This window comes from Bos mutus, chromosome 7 (assembly GCF_027580195.1).
Source record: "Bos mutus isolate GX-2022 chromosome 7, NWIPB_WYAK_1.1, whole genome shotgun sequence".
NCBI classification, from domain to species: domain Eukaryota; kingdom Metazoa; phylum Chordata; class Mammalia; order Artiodactyla; family Bovidae; genus Bos; species Bos mutus.
This window is the reverse complement of record NC_091623.1, coordinates 43,490,224-43,508,498: the sequence shown is the minus strand read 5'-3', so window position 1 is coordinate 43,508,498 and position 18,275 is coordinate 43,490,224. Positions and strand designations below refer to the sequence as shown.

Here is an 18,275-nt window from a genome sequence, read left to right as displayed (position 1 = left end):
AGGGCTGGAGCAGACACGGGGATGATGGATCGTTCAGCTGGGCACAGCCCAGGAGGCTGGCGGCCCATTTGGCCTTCTGTTCCATGCTCCTTGCTGTTTGGTTTTGGGGCCTTGGTAGGTCAAGGGCCAGAAGCAGCCAGGGAGTGGAAGGAGGCTTCATTTCCACAGCAGCTGTAACCTGTGGGGCAAGAACAGGGGTGCCCTTGTGGTAAGGTAGAGCTCTCTGACGGCTGGCATGGGGGCTGGTTCACAAACTAGTGACACACGTAGCTTCTACTTGGTAAAGGATCACCTCCCAGCAGCACAAGGTGCTTGCAACTGTCCTGTCTTGGGGTCCAGCTGCCCCACTGCCTTCTTAAACACACTTCTCCAAGTGTGGGCCCGGTTCTTCTAGATGCTTGTGGGGGGCAGTTGTGGGCCCCTGCCCACATTCAGGGGCCCTGTGGGCAGAGATGGGCTTGCCCACAGGTCTTGCACCTGGCAATCTGAACAATGATAGTGTCTGGTCATCTCTCCTGTTTTTCTTCTTCATTGCCCTTGGATATGCTCCAGGATTTATTTCTGAATAAATATAGAAAGCTATTGTCCTTCTTAACCTCAAACCCACTCAGCAGAGTTCAGGCAGGCACCTTATTTGAGAGGAGAAACTGCCTTGGAGGAGGTCAAACTGAGTAATCTGGAGCAGAGGGAACAGTCCCACAGTCTGCTGCCCAGATCATGCTTCCCCAGCTCTCTGGGTGGGGAAACCTGAAGATGTGTCTCTAGAGCATCGAGAGAGTCTCCTAGGTTGCGCCCTGTCAAACACACCCCAGTTTGAAATAGCAGCCTTGCAGTTTGACCCTGTGGCCCTTCTGGGCCCTGCTGTTCCTCTCAAGCATCAGCTCGCGCTTGAGAAAGGTCCCCCTGCTTCTGTTGTGTGAGTTGCTGTATTAAACTGGGCTTAAAACAGGTCTCAACATCCTGCTAGGGAAACAGCTCTGTTCCTTCCACCACTATCAGTTCTGAGTCGTCATTGGATTTCTGGTGACAAAGTCCCTTGGGTAGAGAGGGAATGGCCAGCTGGCAGGCGAGGCAACACACAGTTGAACCCCTGGAGCCCAGGAAGGATTGCTGCCCCGCTGGGTTCTGTGACCCATGCAATTCCATCAGATTTCTGAATCTCAGAGTTGAAAGGTCTTGGGATCTCCTGGGGTAGGATTTGGTGCTCAGTCCACCCAGGGTCTCTGCTCAGGTAGCTTTCGCCTCACAAAGCCAGCCCTCTCCCATAGCCGGTCTGCAGTGCTCCACACCTTTTCTGTACTTTTCTCGTATTGTGTCCTGGAGATGCCATCGCCAGTGAGGACCCGATCACTGCAGGCTGTGGGCTCTACGTGGGGCACACTCCCACCTTGGGGCCTTCACTCCCTCTGGAACTCTAAACCTGCAGGCCGTGTCTGCTGCCTGTGGGGATGTGACCCGTGAGAGAGCCTCCTGTTCTGTTCAGTATTGTGCCCTGCTGCCCAGCCCAGCGTCTGGCAGGCTCCCCTGGGGGGTGCTCACTGAGCACCAAGCTGTCAGGAGCCTCAGAGCACTTTCTCTGTGAGTCTGTCCAGGTCTGCAGCTGTCAGGGGTGCCCAGCCTGATGTCCTCATTGGGCCAGCCATCTACTGTGAGGTGGGTCCTTAGGCCACGTCTCTCAGGGAGTGGGCATCAGGCCATGTTGGGAGTGCCTTTCACCTCCAAGTGAGATTTGAGAGAGGAGTTTTGGAAGAACTTCTGGGAGCCCTTGCACACGCTTCAGCTTAGTGGCAAGAAGGGGGTCACCGCTGACCCAGCCCTCTGCTTCCTGTCGAGTCAGCTCTCCCAGCCAGGAATGGCTTGGTGTGGGGCCACAGTCCAGGTGCCCGCCTCGGGCACCTAGCAGCCCTCATGGGCACGGCTTCCCCTCCCTCCCCCACCTCCAGGATGTGTTCGAGATGCGCTTTGCCAAGATGCCAGATGAGCCCGAGGAGCCTGCAGTGGCCGTGTCCTCTCCAGTGGTGCCGCCTCCCACCAAGGTTGCTGCCCCGCCCTCCTCCAGTGACAGCAGCAGCGACAGCTCCTCAGACAGTGACAGCTCCACTGACGACTCCGAGGAGGAGCGAGCCCAGCGGCTGGCCGAGCTCCAGGAGCAGGTGAGGGCAGAGGCAGCCCTGTTCTCCATCCAGCTCCCACCTCTGGCCTTGCCAGTCCATGGCCCGGGCAGCCCTGCTAGAGGGAGGTGTCCGCATGATGCCCTTGGCTTTGCATGCCAGCAGGTCCCCTTGTGCCTAGTCAAGTGCGTATTGTTCATACTTATATGTACACTGTGGGTATGGATGTGGGCTGATGTGGCCGTTCTCTGGGCAGAAGTCAGGCTTCTGGAACTTCTGGTGTCTGGAAGGAGGTGGTTGAGCCAGTTTGTCCGTCTCCTGGGGCCTCCTGGATGGTCATCTCCCTACAATTTGGCCTTTAGAGCCCACACGTGTCTATACACTTGCCCAGCCACTTTAGGGACCCTCTTCCTGGGACCAAGGATGGTCATGGGGCTTGAGTGTCAGCTCCTCTGACAAGGAGGACACTGGTCTGCCTTGGGGGTTCAAGGGTCTGGGTGGGCCTGTGCCCCGCGGATAGCTGGTGAGATGGCAGGTCATGACAAGAGTGTGTCTTGCTTGTCTGCACCACAGCTCAAAGCCGTGCACGAGCAGCTTGCAGCGCTTTCACAGCCCCAGCAGAACAAACCAAAGAAAAAGGAGAAAGACAAAAAGGAAAAGAAAAAAGAAAAGCACAAAAAGAAAGAGGAAGTGGAGGAGAATAAGAAAAGCAAAGCCAAGGAACTTCCTCCCAAAAAGACCAAGAAAAATAACAGCAGTAACAGCAGCACGAGGTCTGTGGCCGCCCCGCCTGACAAATGCCCCCTCCCTGGGACGGGCCTTGAGGGGAGGATGGTAGGGCGTGGTGGGCAGCGAGATGCCCCCAGCTCACCGGTCTTGGTCTCAGCCACAGCTCCGCACTCACAGAAGGGTGTTGCCAGCGTCCCCTGTCCCCTGTGAAGACCACTGGGAGGGGGTGTAGAAGCCTCCCCAAGCCCTAAACGAAGGGATGGGTGCCCCACTTCCCTGCAGAGACCCATTCCTAACGGTATCTGCATCACCCCTTCGTAGCAAGAAGGAGCCAGCACCCTTGAAGAGCAAGCCCCCTCCCGCCTATGAGTCGGAGGAAGAGGACAAATGCAAGCCCATGTCATATGAGGAAAAGCGGCAGCTGAGCCTGGACATCAACAAACTGCCTGGCGAGAAGCTGGGCCGCGTGGTGCACATCATTCAGTCGCGGGAGCCTTCCCTCAAGAACTCCAACCCCGACGAGATCGAGATTGACTTCGAGACCCTGAAGCCATCCACCCTGCGTGAACTGGAGCGCTACGTCACCTCCTGTTTGCGGAAGAAGAGGAAACCTCAAGGTGCCCTTTGGCCCTCTGGGGTGGGGCTGGGGCGTTCCCAGTCCCGGGTGAGGGAGAGGGCTGGCAGGTGGGGCCAGGCGCTGCCCTTGCACCCCTATTAGCCAGACCCCATTGGCACCTTTAGTTAACTTGGCCTTCCAATCCCGGCCCTCTCCCTCTGCAGGCTATTTAAATTTCTGATTATGAAGTCTGTGTCCTCGACATAGAAGCCTCTGGAGGGTTGTGACATCAAACTCGACCCTAGGCTGTGGGGCGCCTTTCTTGACCTCTCTGGCAGATGGCCCTTGGGGTCTTAAGCCTTGCTCTGACCAGCAGCAGCCTTCATCCTCAGTTGCCACTTCTGAGTCTTCCCCAGAAGGCACCCCGCCACACACACCTCTTTGGGGTCTCTGGGGTGGGGGACATGGCTAGGAGAAAAGCATTAGATTGGCACTGCACCTGCCTGCTGTCTTTTCTAGTTCCTTGTGACCTGCTCTGCGAGTCTTTGAAGTGGCTCTTTGGTGTTATCAGTGCCTTGTCTTGGCTCATAGTTTTGTCTCAGGACCAGTAGAATTTAGGATCTGAGTCAGGGTTTTGCACACAGCCTTCATTCCAGCCCAGACTGACTTGGGGTCCTTGGTACTCCCTCCCCTCTGTTCAGGGTGTCACACAGTGACACCGAACCTCACTCTGCACACTGAGGTGCTGGGAGGTCCCCTGGGGCCTTTTCCTTGTCTTGCTTTGTCTCTGGTTGTTGTGTCCCCTTTAGGTCTTCTCCCCACTGCCAGAAAAGTAGCTGAGGGAGCATACTCCCAGCAGTGCCTTGTTAGGGAGTCCCCTCCTGTCCTGGTCTCCTGATCCTCAGTGAATCCTGTGAGAGGGAATTTTGAGAGATTGAAGGGGCCTTGAAAGTTGAGTATAAGCCAGGATTTTGGCTGGCATGGGTGGTGCCAGGCTAGCTGCACCCTTGGGAAGTGTGGGTTGGGCCGGGGTCTGGAAGGACAGCAGCCGGTCTTTGGGAGCAGCCCTCTGGCTCATGGGGCTCTGGGCCCTGCCTGACTCTGTTGTCCCCGTTGCTTTATTGCAGCTGAGAAAGTTGATGTCATTGCTGGCTCCTCCAAGATGAAGGGCTTCTCATCCTCAGAGTCGGAGAGCACCAGCGAGTCCAGCTCCTCTGACAGCGAAGACTCTGAAACAGGTTAGGTGTCTTTGATGTTGTCTCACCACACTCCTGCCTGTGTTCCACCCTGTGTCCAGGCTACCAGAGAGCAGAGGCGGCAGTCATAAGAACCTGCTGGGCCCTCCCGTCTGTCCGTCTTCCTGGTCACCATGTTGACCTCTACCTAGGGTGGTGGGTATCCCAGCACCTACCTCCACCCCACCCCTGACCTGGGCTGGGGGCGGAGACCAGGGGCCAGTGGTATTAACACTGCAGAGCCCTGGGAAAGGAGGAATAGGGGCAGATGATGGAATTGATCTTGGCGTGACCCCGCCCAGCCTCAGAGTCCCCCGGCAGCACTGTTGCATGCAGCTCGGCCCTTTCCATTGATGTGCTTCGGCAGGGGTGGAGCAGCCTGCTTTTGGCCCCGCTGTTCCCAGGGCTTAGAGCACTGCCATTCTCCCCGGAGTTTGCTCGCTGCTGCATTGGCTGCTCCTAACTGCACGCACTTGGACATGCGTGTCCTGTATTTCTTAACAGTTCGTTCTCTCCATGCTCCACGGGCGTGCACGTGTGCCCCCTGGTGCGGCTAAGCAGCAGCCTTGACGTGGGAGGCGGGGGCAGGTGGAGATGCTGAGAGCTGTGCCGGTGGTGGGGCAGGGGACCTTTCCTCCAGACACAAGCATTTCTGGTTATTCTTGGGAGCTGATGCTCAGACTGGCCCAGAGGAGAGGCTGAGAAGAAGCCTGGTGACTAGGCTGCTCTGAGGTGGAGCTGACTTCTGTGTCTGGGTGAATAGGGTTGTTGGTGGGCAGGCAGGTGTCTTCATCGGCTGAGTTAGCAGTCTGCAGACCGCCCACGAGCCTGCCTTGGGCCGGTCCCTCCAGGCAGGCTGCAGTGTGCACCTCACAGTGGGCAGCAAGGCTCCTGGCGTATTCTTCCGTATGCCTAATCCTGTCTCTGGTACTTTACTGTAACTGGAAGGAAATGACAAGCTCCACTTAGTTCACATAGATAGATAATGTGATCCGGTGGTGCCGAGGAGGTATGAGGATTACTTGCAGCAGTTGAAGAGTGGTGCTGCTCTGAGGTGTGTGGGTCTTGTGGGGCAGGGGTCCCTGGACCTTGTCACTGTTCCTTTCCCCTTGTAAGGACTCTAGGTTTCCCAGGGGAGGGGGGAGGGGAGCCTTCTCTAGGACATCAGTGCTCTGGACTACCTCCTTTCAGTGGGCCCAAGTGATGTGAAATCCATTGAGGATATTCTGTATTTATTGAGCTCCTGTTGTATGCAGAGACTGCTGTGGGTAGTTTGCTGGTCATGTCTCTATCCTTTACCCTTTTTCTTTCTTCCTAACTAGCTCCCTCTTCCAGTGTGTTTTTAAAATCTGCTGGCCAGTAGGGGGAGCCACACCCCGTGCTTGCTGAGGCAGAGTGGGGCCTTGGGCCAGGGCCCAGTGCACTGGCCAGGGTGAATGGCTGTATTCTTGGGCCTAATTAGCATTCCAGGTGGCTGCTGACCTCTCACTCTCAGTTCCAGCCAAACCTCAGGTTTGCCTTTGCTTCTGGGGTTTTGTACCTCCTATGTTTTCTAGCAGGCTTCTCCTACTAGGGGTTTTGCAGCCTTTTCCCCTAAGGATCTGAGCAACCAGAGAAAACCCCAGAGATTCAAATTGGCAGAGGACCTGAGGGCTAAAACCCGCGCGACCAGGCCCCGCCTAGCGTGGCGCCTTACGGCATCGTGACCATCACACCTTGGTGTCCCAGTCCTGAGTTCGGACTGTGGCCTTTGTCCCTGACTCCTGAGCTTCTGAGTGCCCTGCACCCCGCCTGATGCCGCCTCCTGTGGAGTAACCATGACGGCATTTCCAGCAGCTCTCTGCTGCTGCCGAGACTTTTTTTTTTCCTTCACATTTTTCCCTCCTTTAAAGAAAGTGGAAAGATTGTGCAACAAGTAATCTGAGAGTCCTGGGAACAGCTGTCCTGGCGGGAAAGAGGGCAAGATTTACAGTCTTGGAGCCGCCAGCCTGCAGGCTCCCAGGCTCCAGCAGTCCAGCCCTGGCGGCTCCCTCGGCTGCCTCAGCTCCTTCTTCTCCCCAGGCGCCCTCCCCACCTTGAGTTTTGCGAGGCCGTTCTTTGTCTTTGTGGTTCTGCCTTTTCCTTTGCCATCTGTGTGCTCCGGGGACCTACTGAGAGCTTCTGCTCTCGGGAGGGACCAACCCTGTAGGTTTGTGCCCTGCACCTCAGGTGCCCCAGGCTCCAAGTGGGAGCCCGTGTCCTGGTTCCAGGGGATGGGCTGTCTGCCACCACCCTCCTGCACAGGAAACTGCTTACTTGCTGGGTGGTTCCTCGTGTGGGGTCCGTGGAGCTGGGTAGATTGCTGTGACTAGGTACAGGTGGTTCTGCCTTGGCAGGGAGGGGTGTGGGGGCCTGGTGGGGGTCTCTGGGGGCTTAACTGTTTCGCCCTTCTTGTTCTTGTGTTTCCATTTGGATTAGAGCCAAAATTCCTGAAGGGCCTGTATTTGTCAGTTCTGCCAACACAGCCCCAGGACTCAAATCACCAAAAGAAACTGACCAGAGGCACTAACTTGGGGCTAGGGCAGTGGTACGTGGTCTCATCTCTGGCCACTGTCCATAGACAAGGATGCTGCCAACTGCTCAGGACAGGGGGGCTGGCTGTTGGGACAGGGCTACTGTTCAGGGATGCAGTGCATCCACAGACTGGGGTCAGAGGGGAGGGGGGGTCTTTCCGCCCCAGGCACCATGTGCTCCTCCTCCCGTGAGCAGCAGGCAGCACTGTTGGCCAGACCCACCACGTCTTTAGAACCCAACTGTTACCTGAGTCATAGTCTTCCATTGAGCTTTGATTGTGCTTAAACTCTGAATCTGCTTGAGAGGTTTAGTATTGGGACAAAGACAGTGGTACAAGGGCCACCCTCCCACTACCCCTGAGCCAGCGTAAACTTTCACCCCATCCCATTGCTGATTGATGTCTGGCTCCTCCCCAGTGCTACCCACAGGTTTTATGGGCACACAGGGCTGGACACCACCTCCTGTCCCTCTCAGGAGCATCCCTAGCCTAGGCTAGGATAGGAGTTCAGAGCATTCTCCTGGACTTGGTTTTGGTCTTCTAGTTGCAGAGAGAGCATGCACCAGCTATTTTAGTCTCCTGGTTTCCTTTTCCCAGGATTGGAGCATGTGGGTGTTTCTTAATAGCTCCAGGGGGAAAAGGAATGCTTTATGTTTTGGAAAGATTTGAGCTGGAAAGTGCAGACAGAGGCCGTGGGGCATTCTTCCTAGACAACCAACCTCAACTTCCGCGACCCTGGGTCTTGGAATGACTCGGTTCCTGCCCCGTCTTGAGGCCTGCTGCTGCCCACTCCAAGGGTGTGATGCTTGCTCTTGGGGAAGGGCTGAGTCCCTGGCGGGGGTGGGGATAGGAAGAGATCTGGAGGATGGGGCTATAGCCAATCTGCCTGCAGTGCCAGGCGACCCCTCACACCCACACACATGCAGGGAGGGATGCAAGGGCTTCCCGGGCGAGGGCGCGCCTTGTGGAATGTGCCTTGAATGAGAGAGCAGCCGGTGGGCGGGTTTTTCCCACACACACACACACACTTGGGGACCATGGGAGTGCAGTGTTGGTTGCATCCGTGATTCTAACAGAAGCATCTGCTCTGCTCTGTGGGTGGGAAAGAGCCCCAGCCCCTCTCCCCAGTCAAAGGAAGCTGCATTCGATGCCTGGGAAAAAAGAAAGGACAACTTTCTTCCTCAACTTGTTTTTATTTTTAATTTGTTCTCTTCCTTAACAGTGTATGTCACTGGCTCCTCTTTTTTATAGTTTTGCTTGTTTCTTGGAGTTCAAAGGAATGCAGAGGCTAGTTAGCTAGAGGTCCTGCACTCCAGAGCTCCTTTCTTAGGGGCATTCCCTCCTTCCAGCTGAGCCCCAAGGCAGGGTCAGCATTACCTCGCTGAGATAGGGTGCAGAAAAGTGGACCCTGGAGGGTAAGGACAGAATCCGTGGGTGCCCAGTGGGTGTGGCACACCACGCGGGACTTCAGAAGTGAGGCAAGGAGAGGACAGGCGGGGTAGTCTCTCAGCCGCAGAGCCCAGCAAAGGAGACCCCAGCACGCAGTGCACACACATGGAGCTCGTTACTGGAAGCCATTCTGTCTAGAGGCATGAGCGGGCTCAGGCGGTTCTGGAGACATCTGTGCGTGCCTGATCTGAGGCCCTTTTCAGGGGAAGGTGGGCCTGTCCCCACCCGCAGCTGGCCAGGCAGGGGTGGAACTCCCAGTTGCGGCGCTGTCTTCTCGTGCCCTGACAGCAGGCGGGGCACCGGAGGCTGGCTTGGTCTGCAGTTCTTCTGTTCTTTATGACTTGAACGGTACATTCCACACCATTTCTCTCACACTGGTTTCTCTCTCCCTCTACGTAGGTCCTGCCTAATCATTGGACACGGACTCTTAATAAAACGGTCTTCAGTTCCAGATTCCTTCCCAGCAAGCTATAGCTTAAGTCCATTTTCTTCCGTGAAAGGGACAGGACTCCATCAAGTTATGGAATTCCTCAGAGCCCTGGGCCTGTCCCCCGGGGTGGATTAGTCATGTCCAGCAGCTCACACCTAGTCCCGCCTCCGGGAAGGCTGCCTGCCTGGCTGCCCGCCCGCCCGGGCCTCCTGTGTAAAGACTGCCTGGCTGTTCTGCCCAGCCTCCCTGGTCGTCTGGGGTCCTCTGAGTGGGTGGCATCTCCCAGAGGGTGATGACAATCCCCCTGCACACACATTCATGCGGTGCTGCTCCGTGTGCAAGGCCCCGCCCGTCACAGATGCGTTTTCTGTCTCCACCCCTCCCTCTTTTGGGGGGACTCTGGATCCTAACTGCTTCCCTCCTGGACCTTCCAATGATGTTAGCCCAGGAAAGATCTCACTCAACTCAGCCTCAGGAAGAACATTGTGACATCTAGAGTTTCCCCAAGTGAGGAGCGAGGCTTTAGAGGCGAGGCCAGCTGGGCCCACGGCTCCCTGGGGCTGTCCCTCAGCCTGCCTTCTCTGGTGGCCCACGCGGCTCTGTTGGCCAGAGGCGCCCACCAGCCACAGCTGACCCACAGCCCCCTGGAGTCCTCTCTCTGTTTTCATCGTTCCCACTGTTGTCTGTTGGGCATCTTCCCAATTTCTTTGGCCTCTTCTCCTAAAGTCGCACAGGGAAAGTACCTCCTAGGCGGCCTCCTTGCCCCTCTCTTCCCAGGTACATAGACGCAGACCGCAGGAGCTGCCAGGCAGGCCGGGAGTGAGGGACATCTGGGGAGACGTGGCCGTGCCGCCGGCTGACCTGACTCCTGCAGCCCACAGTCCTTGCCCCCGCTGGGGGTCGAGATCTGGGCTAGTAGCACAAGAGGGCTGGACCAATCAGTGGTGAGGGCATTGGAGCCTTTGGGCCCTCTTCGTGCCCATGCAGGTACTCCCCTCAGTTCAGCCCCCAAGAGTGATGGGAGCCGCCGGGTGGGCCACATCATCCAAGCCCTCTGAGAGGCACTGGATAGGCTTTTTTTTTTTGGCTCTAAAAATAAACATCAGCCCTTTTTTGGTCATGAATCCAGCATCTCAGCAGAAAACTGCCTGGCGTGTAAAGTCCCCTAAGGAATAGCGTTTGTTTTAAATGTAGTTGGTGTGTACTTCGAGGCCTGACCGTCTCCTGGCATTTTGGGATCAGCCTCCTCCTGCACCTTGGAGTGGGCTTGAGGAGGTGCAGTTGGCCAGCGCCTGTGTGGAAGCCCTGGCCCCCTCCCCAGCTCCTTGGGACCTTGAGCCCAAGCAGTTGTAACAGCCCCAGACTGCTCTTGGCCTTGGGTTCTGCTCTCAGCCTCCCCGGAGCCCCTCGGGCCCTGCAGTGATACTTGGGAGTTCCTCAGCTGCTCCCGGATCCTCCAGCCGGTCAGCTTCCAGTTGAGCTCGTTTGCCAAACAGACTATTTTGAGCTGCCCTTTGGCCTGTTCCTGATGTTTCCAGTACTGCTTGGCCTGGCTTGGGTCCGGGGGCTTCATGCCCAGAGATTCCCACAGGACAGTTGGGAAGCTGCTGGCATTGTCTTTCTGGGAAGATTCTGCCGTCTTGGAGCAAATGGCAGGCTAGATTCCCATGGCGTCAGCCTGTGTGCCACCCCACCCCTTCCCGCTCGTGGGCACAGAGGCTGTAGCCCCAGGCCAGCTCTTCCTATGTGATCCTTGCATCTTCTCTGTTCAGGGGTCCTGTCCTTGCCCATGGTGCTTCCGTCTGACAGAGAACTTGATCGTTCGATTCGGGCTGGCACCGATGCCCCAGGAAGAGCAGAGCGAGCAGAAGCCCGCCCACCCTTTCGGCAGCCTCCAGTGTGCGGGCGCTGGCCGGTGCCAGCCGGGCCTGAGAAGTTGCTCTAGGGAAGGGTGGGAGGCCGGGTGTCTGCTGGTGCGGAGGCTTCCAGTCTGTTCAGTTGAGGGGCTCTGCACCTCTGCCCTTGCCTTCCGTCCTGTCTCCTTCCCTTGAGTTGTGGGGGAGTGGGGAGGAATCAGTGTTTTAATCAGATTTTACAAAAACGTTTTAATTCTTTGTACAATTACCATCTTATGTAAAGCTGAAATTTGTGTTGAGTTCAAGATGTTCATGGAATAAAGATCACACAGTACTTGAGGCCATCTTCATGTAACCCTTTCTAGAGAGTTTTGTGTGGGGGGTGTCTTGGGGCTGGTGTGTGGTGAAGTTGTACACTTCCTGTCTTGTCTTCCTACCACGAGGCGAGTGGTGCATGTGAGCCAGCTGTGACAGCCCCAAATAGGCTCCAGCACCCCTTGGTCCCTGCCGCCAGCCCCTTGAGTCCTCTGGTCCTGGTGGTCTGCTGGGTGCCTCCCACCTTCTCTCCCGCTCTAGGCCAGCCCTACCCCGCACTTCTGTGCAGCTTGGGGGTGATACTCCTGGTGACCTTTCTAAGGCAGCTGATACCCACTCCCTGGATCCTTAAGGGCCCCATTGCACTTTGTCCCCTCTAGTTCCCCCAGTGGGCCTCTCTTGCTCATGGCTGCAGGGAGGTGGTGAGGGCTCAAAGCCACTTGTCCCTCTTCTGTGTTGGAAAAAAGTGTTTTCCCCACCAAGGCTATGAGATGAAAGGCCATCTCAACCCCATCCAACCTTTTCCCTGCGACACAGTGTCCTATCCAGGTCATACTTAATGCACTGACCGCCTTCCTGCCCCCAGCCTCCCTTGAGCTGCAATTTCTGTTGCTGGCATCTACCCTGGGAGGGGAGCCCGGCCTGGGAGAACGCCCCGTCCTCTTCCTCCTGTGTGCCATGCTCCAGCCTTGTGTGTGTAGGGTCCCCTCAGCCCTGGGCTTCCATCTTCTGTGTGGCCCAGCGTTCCTTCACCCCGAGGTCCCAGACACCCGGCTCGTGGCCCAATCCTGCAAATTACCCAAACTGCTCCCTTCATACGTTGTGACTCGAGTGTCCTTTCTACCAGGTCTCATACGTGACCTGTAGAGTCCTGAGCCCTGTATCCTGGTGTCTCTAGTATCTGGGTTTGGGGCTGGGCCTGCAGTTCCCCCACCCCAGGTGTCCCTAGTCACTGCCACTCAGGTAAAAACGTGTCTGTAGCCTCAGAGTTCTGTGTCACTGTCTTACCTCTTGCATGGAATGGTGAGTTCTGGCAGGGCACGAGGTCTCCCTCACCCCTCTAAGTGGCACACTACACCAAGGCCGTACGCCTCTCCAAAGCTTCCTTAGCACTGCCCTCCGTGAAGCAGCTACCAGCGGAGCTAGCCCCACTTTGGGTAAAAAGCATGTGTCCTCCAGCACCAGCGGCAAGAGCCGGTACCCTGGTGAGGAGTGCAGGGGAGGCCACGCGAAGCGACGAGATCCCAGCTCCCACCTGGTGGTCGGTGGCTTCCCTTCCCAGCCTTCGAGCCCTGGCCAGGCTTACCCTCCCTGTCTCCCGCTCCAGGATGTGCACCCAGCGGTGTTTGGCGAGGGGAATCCTGTGGGCCAAAGTTCCTTAGCATGAAGCTCTATAGAGGTGGGGTAGAGGGGCTCAGGGTGGCTCTTGCACACTCCTCACAGAGACGGGCACACCCCAGATGTGCCCACACAGTGGCAGCAACAAGCCATGGGCTCCTGAGAAGCCAGGACACATACTTTGTCTCCCTACAGCACATGAACCATGTCCCAACACAGGGACTTCTCTGAGGCTGGTCTCCTGAGAGGAAGAGGAGTCTGGCCAGTGGCCGCCGCCTCTGCTGGCCACAGCATCGAGTGCCTCCCTCATTGGTTCCTGGGTCGTCCAGAGAGGCTGGCTGGCTGGCTTCTCTCCCTCCACAAAATGCACAAGCTTGTCAGCACTTCCTGCTTATCAGCACTTCCTGCTTGTCAGCACTTCCCGCTTGGCAGCGCTCTCCTCGCCTGTCCCACGGCTCTGTGGCCAGGGCCTTGGCCCGTGCTGGCACCAGTGGTCCCTGTCACCACCTGTACATATCTGCTTCTCCTGGGACAATGGGAAGGCGCAAGTGTCAGAGGGCAGTGCAGCTGGAGGCCGCCGAGTTGTTACTTTTGGGCTGTGTGGCTGGGGCAAGTCCCTCAACTTCTCTGAGCCTTACTTTACTAGTTTCTTAAATGGATAAGATCATTTCAAGCACCGTGGTGGTCCCAGGGTGAAGCAGGTTGGGGTGCAGATGCTCAGATCCCTGTGGAGGCCTCTGACTAGCCAAGAAGGGGAGACGGTTGAGCCAGGAGGTCCCTCGTAGTTCAGTCCCCCACACGCTCGGGTGTGTTCTTGTCAAGAAGCTGATGGTCTGGAGTTTGGTGGGGAAGCTAGGCATGGTCCCCGCTAGGAAAAAAAGCCACAGGCAAATGGGTAGGTGACACCCACACATCTTTCCCTCCCCTGTGACCCCTCCCAGATGGAATGCGGCCACCCTCCCTCTCACTGTCACTTGGCCCTTCTCCTGAACTCACCCTCTGTTTTCTCCTCACTCTGCGTGGAAGGCCCACTCCCAGTCTTCTCCCTTAGAGCCTCACCGCCTTCTCTTTACCTCCACAGAGATGGCTCCGAAGTCAAAAAAGAAGGGGCACCCTGGGAGGGAGCAGAAGAAGGTAGGTGGTTTCAGGGGTGTCTTTGAGCAGGTGGGCAGTGGCTGCCTGCTTGTGTGGGCCCTGGCGGGGAGGGGTCCTGTGCTTGGCCCAGACACTGTGGCCTACCTCATGTCAGCCTGTCCTGTCTGTCTGCAGCACCACCACCACCACCATCAGCAGATGCAGCAGGCCCCGGCCCCCATGCCCCAGCCCCCACCGCCGCCGCCACCCCAGCAGCCCCCGCCGCCGCCGCCGCCGCCCCAGCAGCAGCCTCCGCAGCAGCCCCCGGCCCCGCCCCCGCCCCCCTCCATGCCACAGCAGGCGGCCCCCGCGATGAAGTCCTCGCCTCCACCCTTCATCGCCGCCCAGGTGCCTGTGCTGGAGCCCCAGCTTCCAGGCAGTGTCTTCGACCCCATCGGCCACTTCACCCAGCCCATCCTGCACCTGCCACAGCCCGAGCTACCCCCTCACCTGCCCCAGCCTCCTGAGCACAGCACTCCGCCTCATCTCAACCAGCACTCGGTGGTCTCTCCTCCAGGTGAGCGGTAACCACGCCCACTCGGGTCTTAGTACGGTGACGGGCTCCTCTGAGCCACGGGTAGAATCCCTCTTAGCCTCAGTTGTCTGGTTGCTCGGGGTCGATTAGCCGCTCCTTGGCCCCATTCTGGAAATGATGCCAGAAGTGTGGACAGGACAGGCCTTGCGAGGAGAGACCGTGCTTTGGTGCAGAAGATACTGATTCAGGTCTGGTGGGCCAGGCCTCGCAGTGCGAGGTGGGAAAAGATGGGACTCCTCTGTGGCTCCCAGTCAGGGGTGGGAGGGCATGAACTCTCATCCTGCAAGGGATGTGGGGATGACGAAAGACCTGGAGGGTGAGTGGAACGGTTGGAGGGGAGGGAGGAAAGTTAGGGGCACGGAGCACAGGGCAGGATGATGCTGGTGGGGGGGGGGCGGGGGGGGGCTTCTTCCTGTAGCCCTCCCTGGATGCCATCCTGACTCTCGAGTTCTGGGGAAGCCAAGGAGGGTGGGGAGAGGTTGCCAGTTGAAGGGAGACAAGTCAGAGGGCGGGATGGAGGAGAAAGGCTGGGCTGGGGGCCGCACAGTGTGTGAGCCTCACCACCTGGCTCCCGTCCTTGCAGCTTTGCACAACGCGCTGCCTCAGCAGCCATCACGGCCCAGTAACCGAGCTGCCGCCTTGCCCCCCAAGGCTTCCCGTCCCCCCACTGTGTCGCCCGCCCTGGCCCAGCCACCCCTCCTCCCGCAGCCCCCCATGGCTCAGCCCCCCCAAGTGCTGCTGCAGGAGGACGAAGAGCCGCCTGCCCCGCCCCTCACCTCCATGCAGATGCAGCTCTACCTGCAGCAGCTGCAGAAGGTGCAGCCCCCCACGCCACTACTCCCTTCCGTGAAGGTGCAGTCGCAGCCCCCGCCCCCCCTGCCCCCACCTCCCCATCCCTCCGTGCAGCAGCAGCTGCAGCAGCAGCAGCCGCCACCCCCACCCCCACCCCAACCCCAGCCCCCACCCCAGCAGCAGCACCAGCCCCCCCCACGGCCTGTGCACATGCAGCCCATGCAGTTCCCCGCTCACATCCAGCAGCCCCCGCCGCCCCCTGGCCAGCAGCCACCCCACCCACCCACAGGCCAGCAGCCACCCCCGCCGCAGCCTGCCAAGCCTCAACAAGTCATCCAGCACCACCCTTCACCCCGGCACCACAAGTCAGACCCCTACTCCACTGGTAAGTGTCCCCACCCTGCCCCCGGGCTTTGGGGAGGCTGGCTCCAGGCCCAGAATCTCATCCCCGAGGAGCCAGGTGGGTCAGTTGGGCACAGCAGGCTGACGTGAGCTCAGAGCTAAGTCTCAGAGGCTCTGGGTTGGTTGGAGAGACACAGCTGAAAAGAGGCAGTGATACAGTGTTTTAATCAGGTGTGCATCTTGCTTTCAAGCCAAGGTGACAGATTAAGCCCTCGGTCAGTTTTTTGGAACTCACAGTCAAGATAGCATTACAGTGCATGGTGATTCCTGTAGGAAGGGGAGCTGAGAGCCCAAGGAAGGTACCCCCTCTGCCTCTGGGGGTTGGGGCAGGCTTCCTGGAGGTGACCAAGATGAGCAGGAGCTGGTTTAACAAACAGTGGGGTATAAGGTCCAGGCTGAGCCAGGAGCAAATCTGGGCAGCAGTGGCTCTCTGGATACCTGCCTGAAAAGGTGCTCTGCTTTTGGTGTCAGGAGGCCCCCCTGGTGGAGCTGGAAACATGTCAGGGAGAATTGGGCTGAAGCCCAAAGGTAGCGCACAACTTTCTGGGAAACCACTCGTGTCTTCTGCTCCCAGTCTCTAGCCTGACCTCCGCTGCCCATTTTCAGTCAGCAGCATCGGGCAGGCCAAGCCCTCCTGCCTTTCCTGAATACTTGTTTTCTAGGTGTCTCTGACCAAAACAGTCTGGCAGTATTCTTGTTGATGCCTCATGGTGTGGTGACATGTGAGGGTCAGAGCTGAGGGTCCTGGGCTTGGCACATAGACTGTGCAGCCTGACCTGAGGGGTGCTGTGGGTGCTGCCAACAAATTGAATAAAGCTGTTGGCTTAAGGCTGTGATTTTTCCTAAACCTGGTAAAAGCTGTAGGTGCCAAGTGGCTCGCTGTGCACCCTGAGCTGAGAGCAGCTGGCCGTCGTTTCTCGGGAAGACCAGTAACGGTCCCAGCAGCTTGCAGATGGCTGGGGGTTTCCTCGAGTCTGAGACCAGGGCTCGTCTGGTGATGAGATACCTTTGGAAGAGTCAGCATCTGGAGCAGGGCAGGTTCCCTCTGGCTGCCTGTGCTTACAGTCCCTGGGCCCATTTCCGCTTGAGTTCTGTGGCCTAGACTGGGTCACAGGGAGTGATGTGTGTTGGAGTCCAGCTGGGGGCTCTGGGTCAAAGGCCAAGTTTTTGGAGGCCAAGGAGGCTTGGCAAGCGACTCTGGGGAAGGCCAACTTGCAGGCATTGCCCCAGGCTGCTCGGCTCCCCTTTAGGTCCTGCTGAGTGAGCCACCAGGAGGCAGGAGATGCCTCCATGTCACAGGCCTGGGAGCCATCAGCTAGATCCTCCTCAGAAGGGGCTCCCAAGGGAGCAACCCCCCCCCCTCCGGAGGGGGCTTGTTGTACTTGTGTGTTTGTGGATTTCTGGCAGGCCTGGGCCAAGGCTGCCTGGGTCCCCCCAGCATTGGCTTGGATGAAGGTGGGTGTGCCGGGCCCTTCTCCCTACTCTGTGGGCCTTGCAGGTTGAGTTGTGTTGGGGAGGTTCCTGGGGGTCCGGCCTTAGACCCGAAGCAGCTGTCCAGGCAGACTGGCCTAGTCACATGGGGACAGCTGGGCACCGAGGCTGCCTGCTCTGTGGGGTTACTGACATCCGTCGTGTTTGACCCAGATCGTACCATCGGACCACCTGAAGAACTTTTAAAAAGGACTTAAGTCCAGACCCCACGTAGGCCCAGATGTATCTGTACTTCTTAAAGTTTCTTAATGAAGGCTGTTTTTCCTGACACACAGTGCTACCAACCAACCAGAATTGAGTTCATGGCTCCGTAGAGCCCTGTTTTACAGTGAGCGCAGTGAACATAATGAGCTCAGCTGGTGAGGAATCCGCCTGCAATGCAGGAGACCCTGGTTTGATTCCTGGGTTGGGAAGTTCCCCTGGAGAAGGAATTTACCCATTCCAGTATTCTTGCTTGGAGAATTCTTATGGACAGAGAAGCTTGGTGGGCTATAGTCCATGGGGTTGCAGAGTCAGACACAACTGAGCCACTAAGCACAGCACAGTGAGCAGAGGGCCCGAGGTGCCAGGGGCTGAGCTGTTGTGGGGCTTCCCTGGCTGGGCTCAGGGCCTGTGACCTCCACACCAGATTGGCTGATAAGCTCCTTGTTCCTTCTCTTAGGTCACCTCCGTGAAGCCCCCTCCCCGCTTATGATACATTCCCCCCAGATACCACAGTTCCAGAGCCTGACCCACCAGTCGCCACCCCAGCAAAATGTCCAGCCTAAGAAGCAGGTAAAGGACAGGGCTGGGCATCAGCCCCCAGGGGTGGGGACAGGCGGGGCCAGAGGTGGCTGTCTGCCTCACCAGCTGCCATGCCTGTGCTGTCCCAGGAGCTCCGAGCGGCCTCTGTGGTCCAGCCCCAGCCTCTGGTGGTGGTGAAGGAGGAGAAGATCCACTCACCCATCATCCGCAGTGAGCCTTTCAGCCCCTCACTGCGGCCGGAGCCCCCCAAGCACCCGGAGAGCATCAAGGCCCCTGTCCACTTGCCCCAGCGTGAGTGCCCTCTCCAACCCCTGCAGAGGTTGAGGGTCTCCGGGAGCCTGCACTGGGTGTGAGCTTTCTGTGGGCCGGTCAGCCATGCCCTGCTGAGGTGGGTAGGGCCCAGGCCCATGGGCTGTTTGTGTTCCAGGGCCTGAGATGAAGCCTGTGGATGTCGGGAGGCCTGTCATTCGGCCCCCTGAGCAGAATGCACCCCCACCAGGGGCCCCAGACAAGGACAAACAGAAACAGGAGCCGAAGACGCCAGTTGCACCCAAAAAGGTAGGAGCAGTTGGAGCCATGAATGCCCTTCACTCCCACCCCACCCAGG

The 18,275-nt window shown here is 58.0% G+C and overlaps 1 protein-coding gene across 1 annotated transcript in view; it reads left to right on the top strand.

Annotated features, from left to right (window-relative positions):
- Nucleotides 1-18,275, top strand: part of BRD4 (bromodomain containing 4) — an 87,405-nt gene that overhangs the window by 66,603 nt on the left and 2,527 nt on the right. Inside the window, 10 exon segments of the mRNA XM_070373230.1 lie at nucleotides 1,944-2,153; nucleotides 2,685-2,884; nucleotides 3,162-3,457; nucleotides 4,524-4,634; nucleotides 13,652-13,704; nucleotides 13,840-14,221; nucleotides 14,823-15,416; nucleotides 17,586-17,698; nucleotides 17,797-17,959; nucleotides 18,096-18,226. Coding sequence (XP_070229331.1) covers nucleotides 1,944-2,153; nucleotides 2,685-2,884; nucleotides 3,162-3,457; nucleotides 4,524-4,634; nucleotides 13,652-13,704; nucleotides 13,840-14,221; nucleotides 14,823-15,416; nucleotides 17,586-17,698; nucleotides 17,797-17,959; nucleotides 18,096-18,226 — 2,253 coding nt within the window.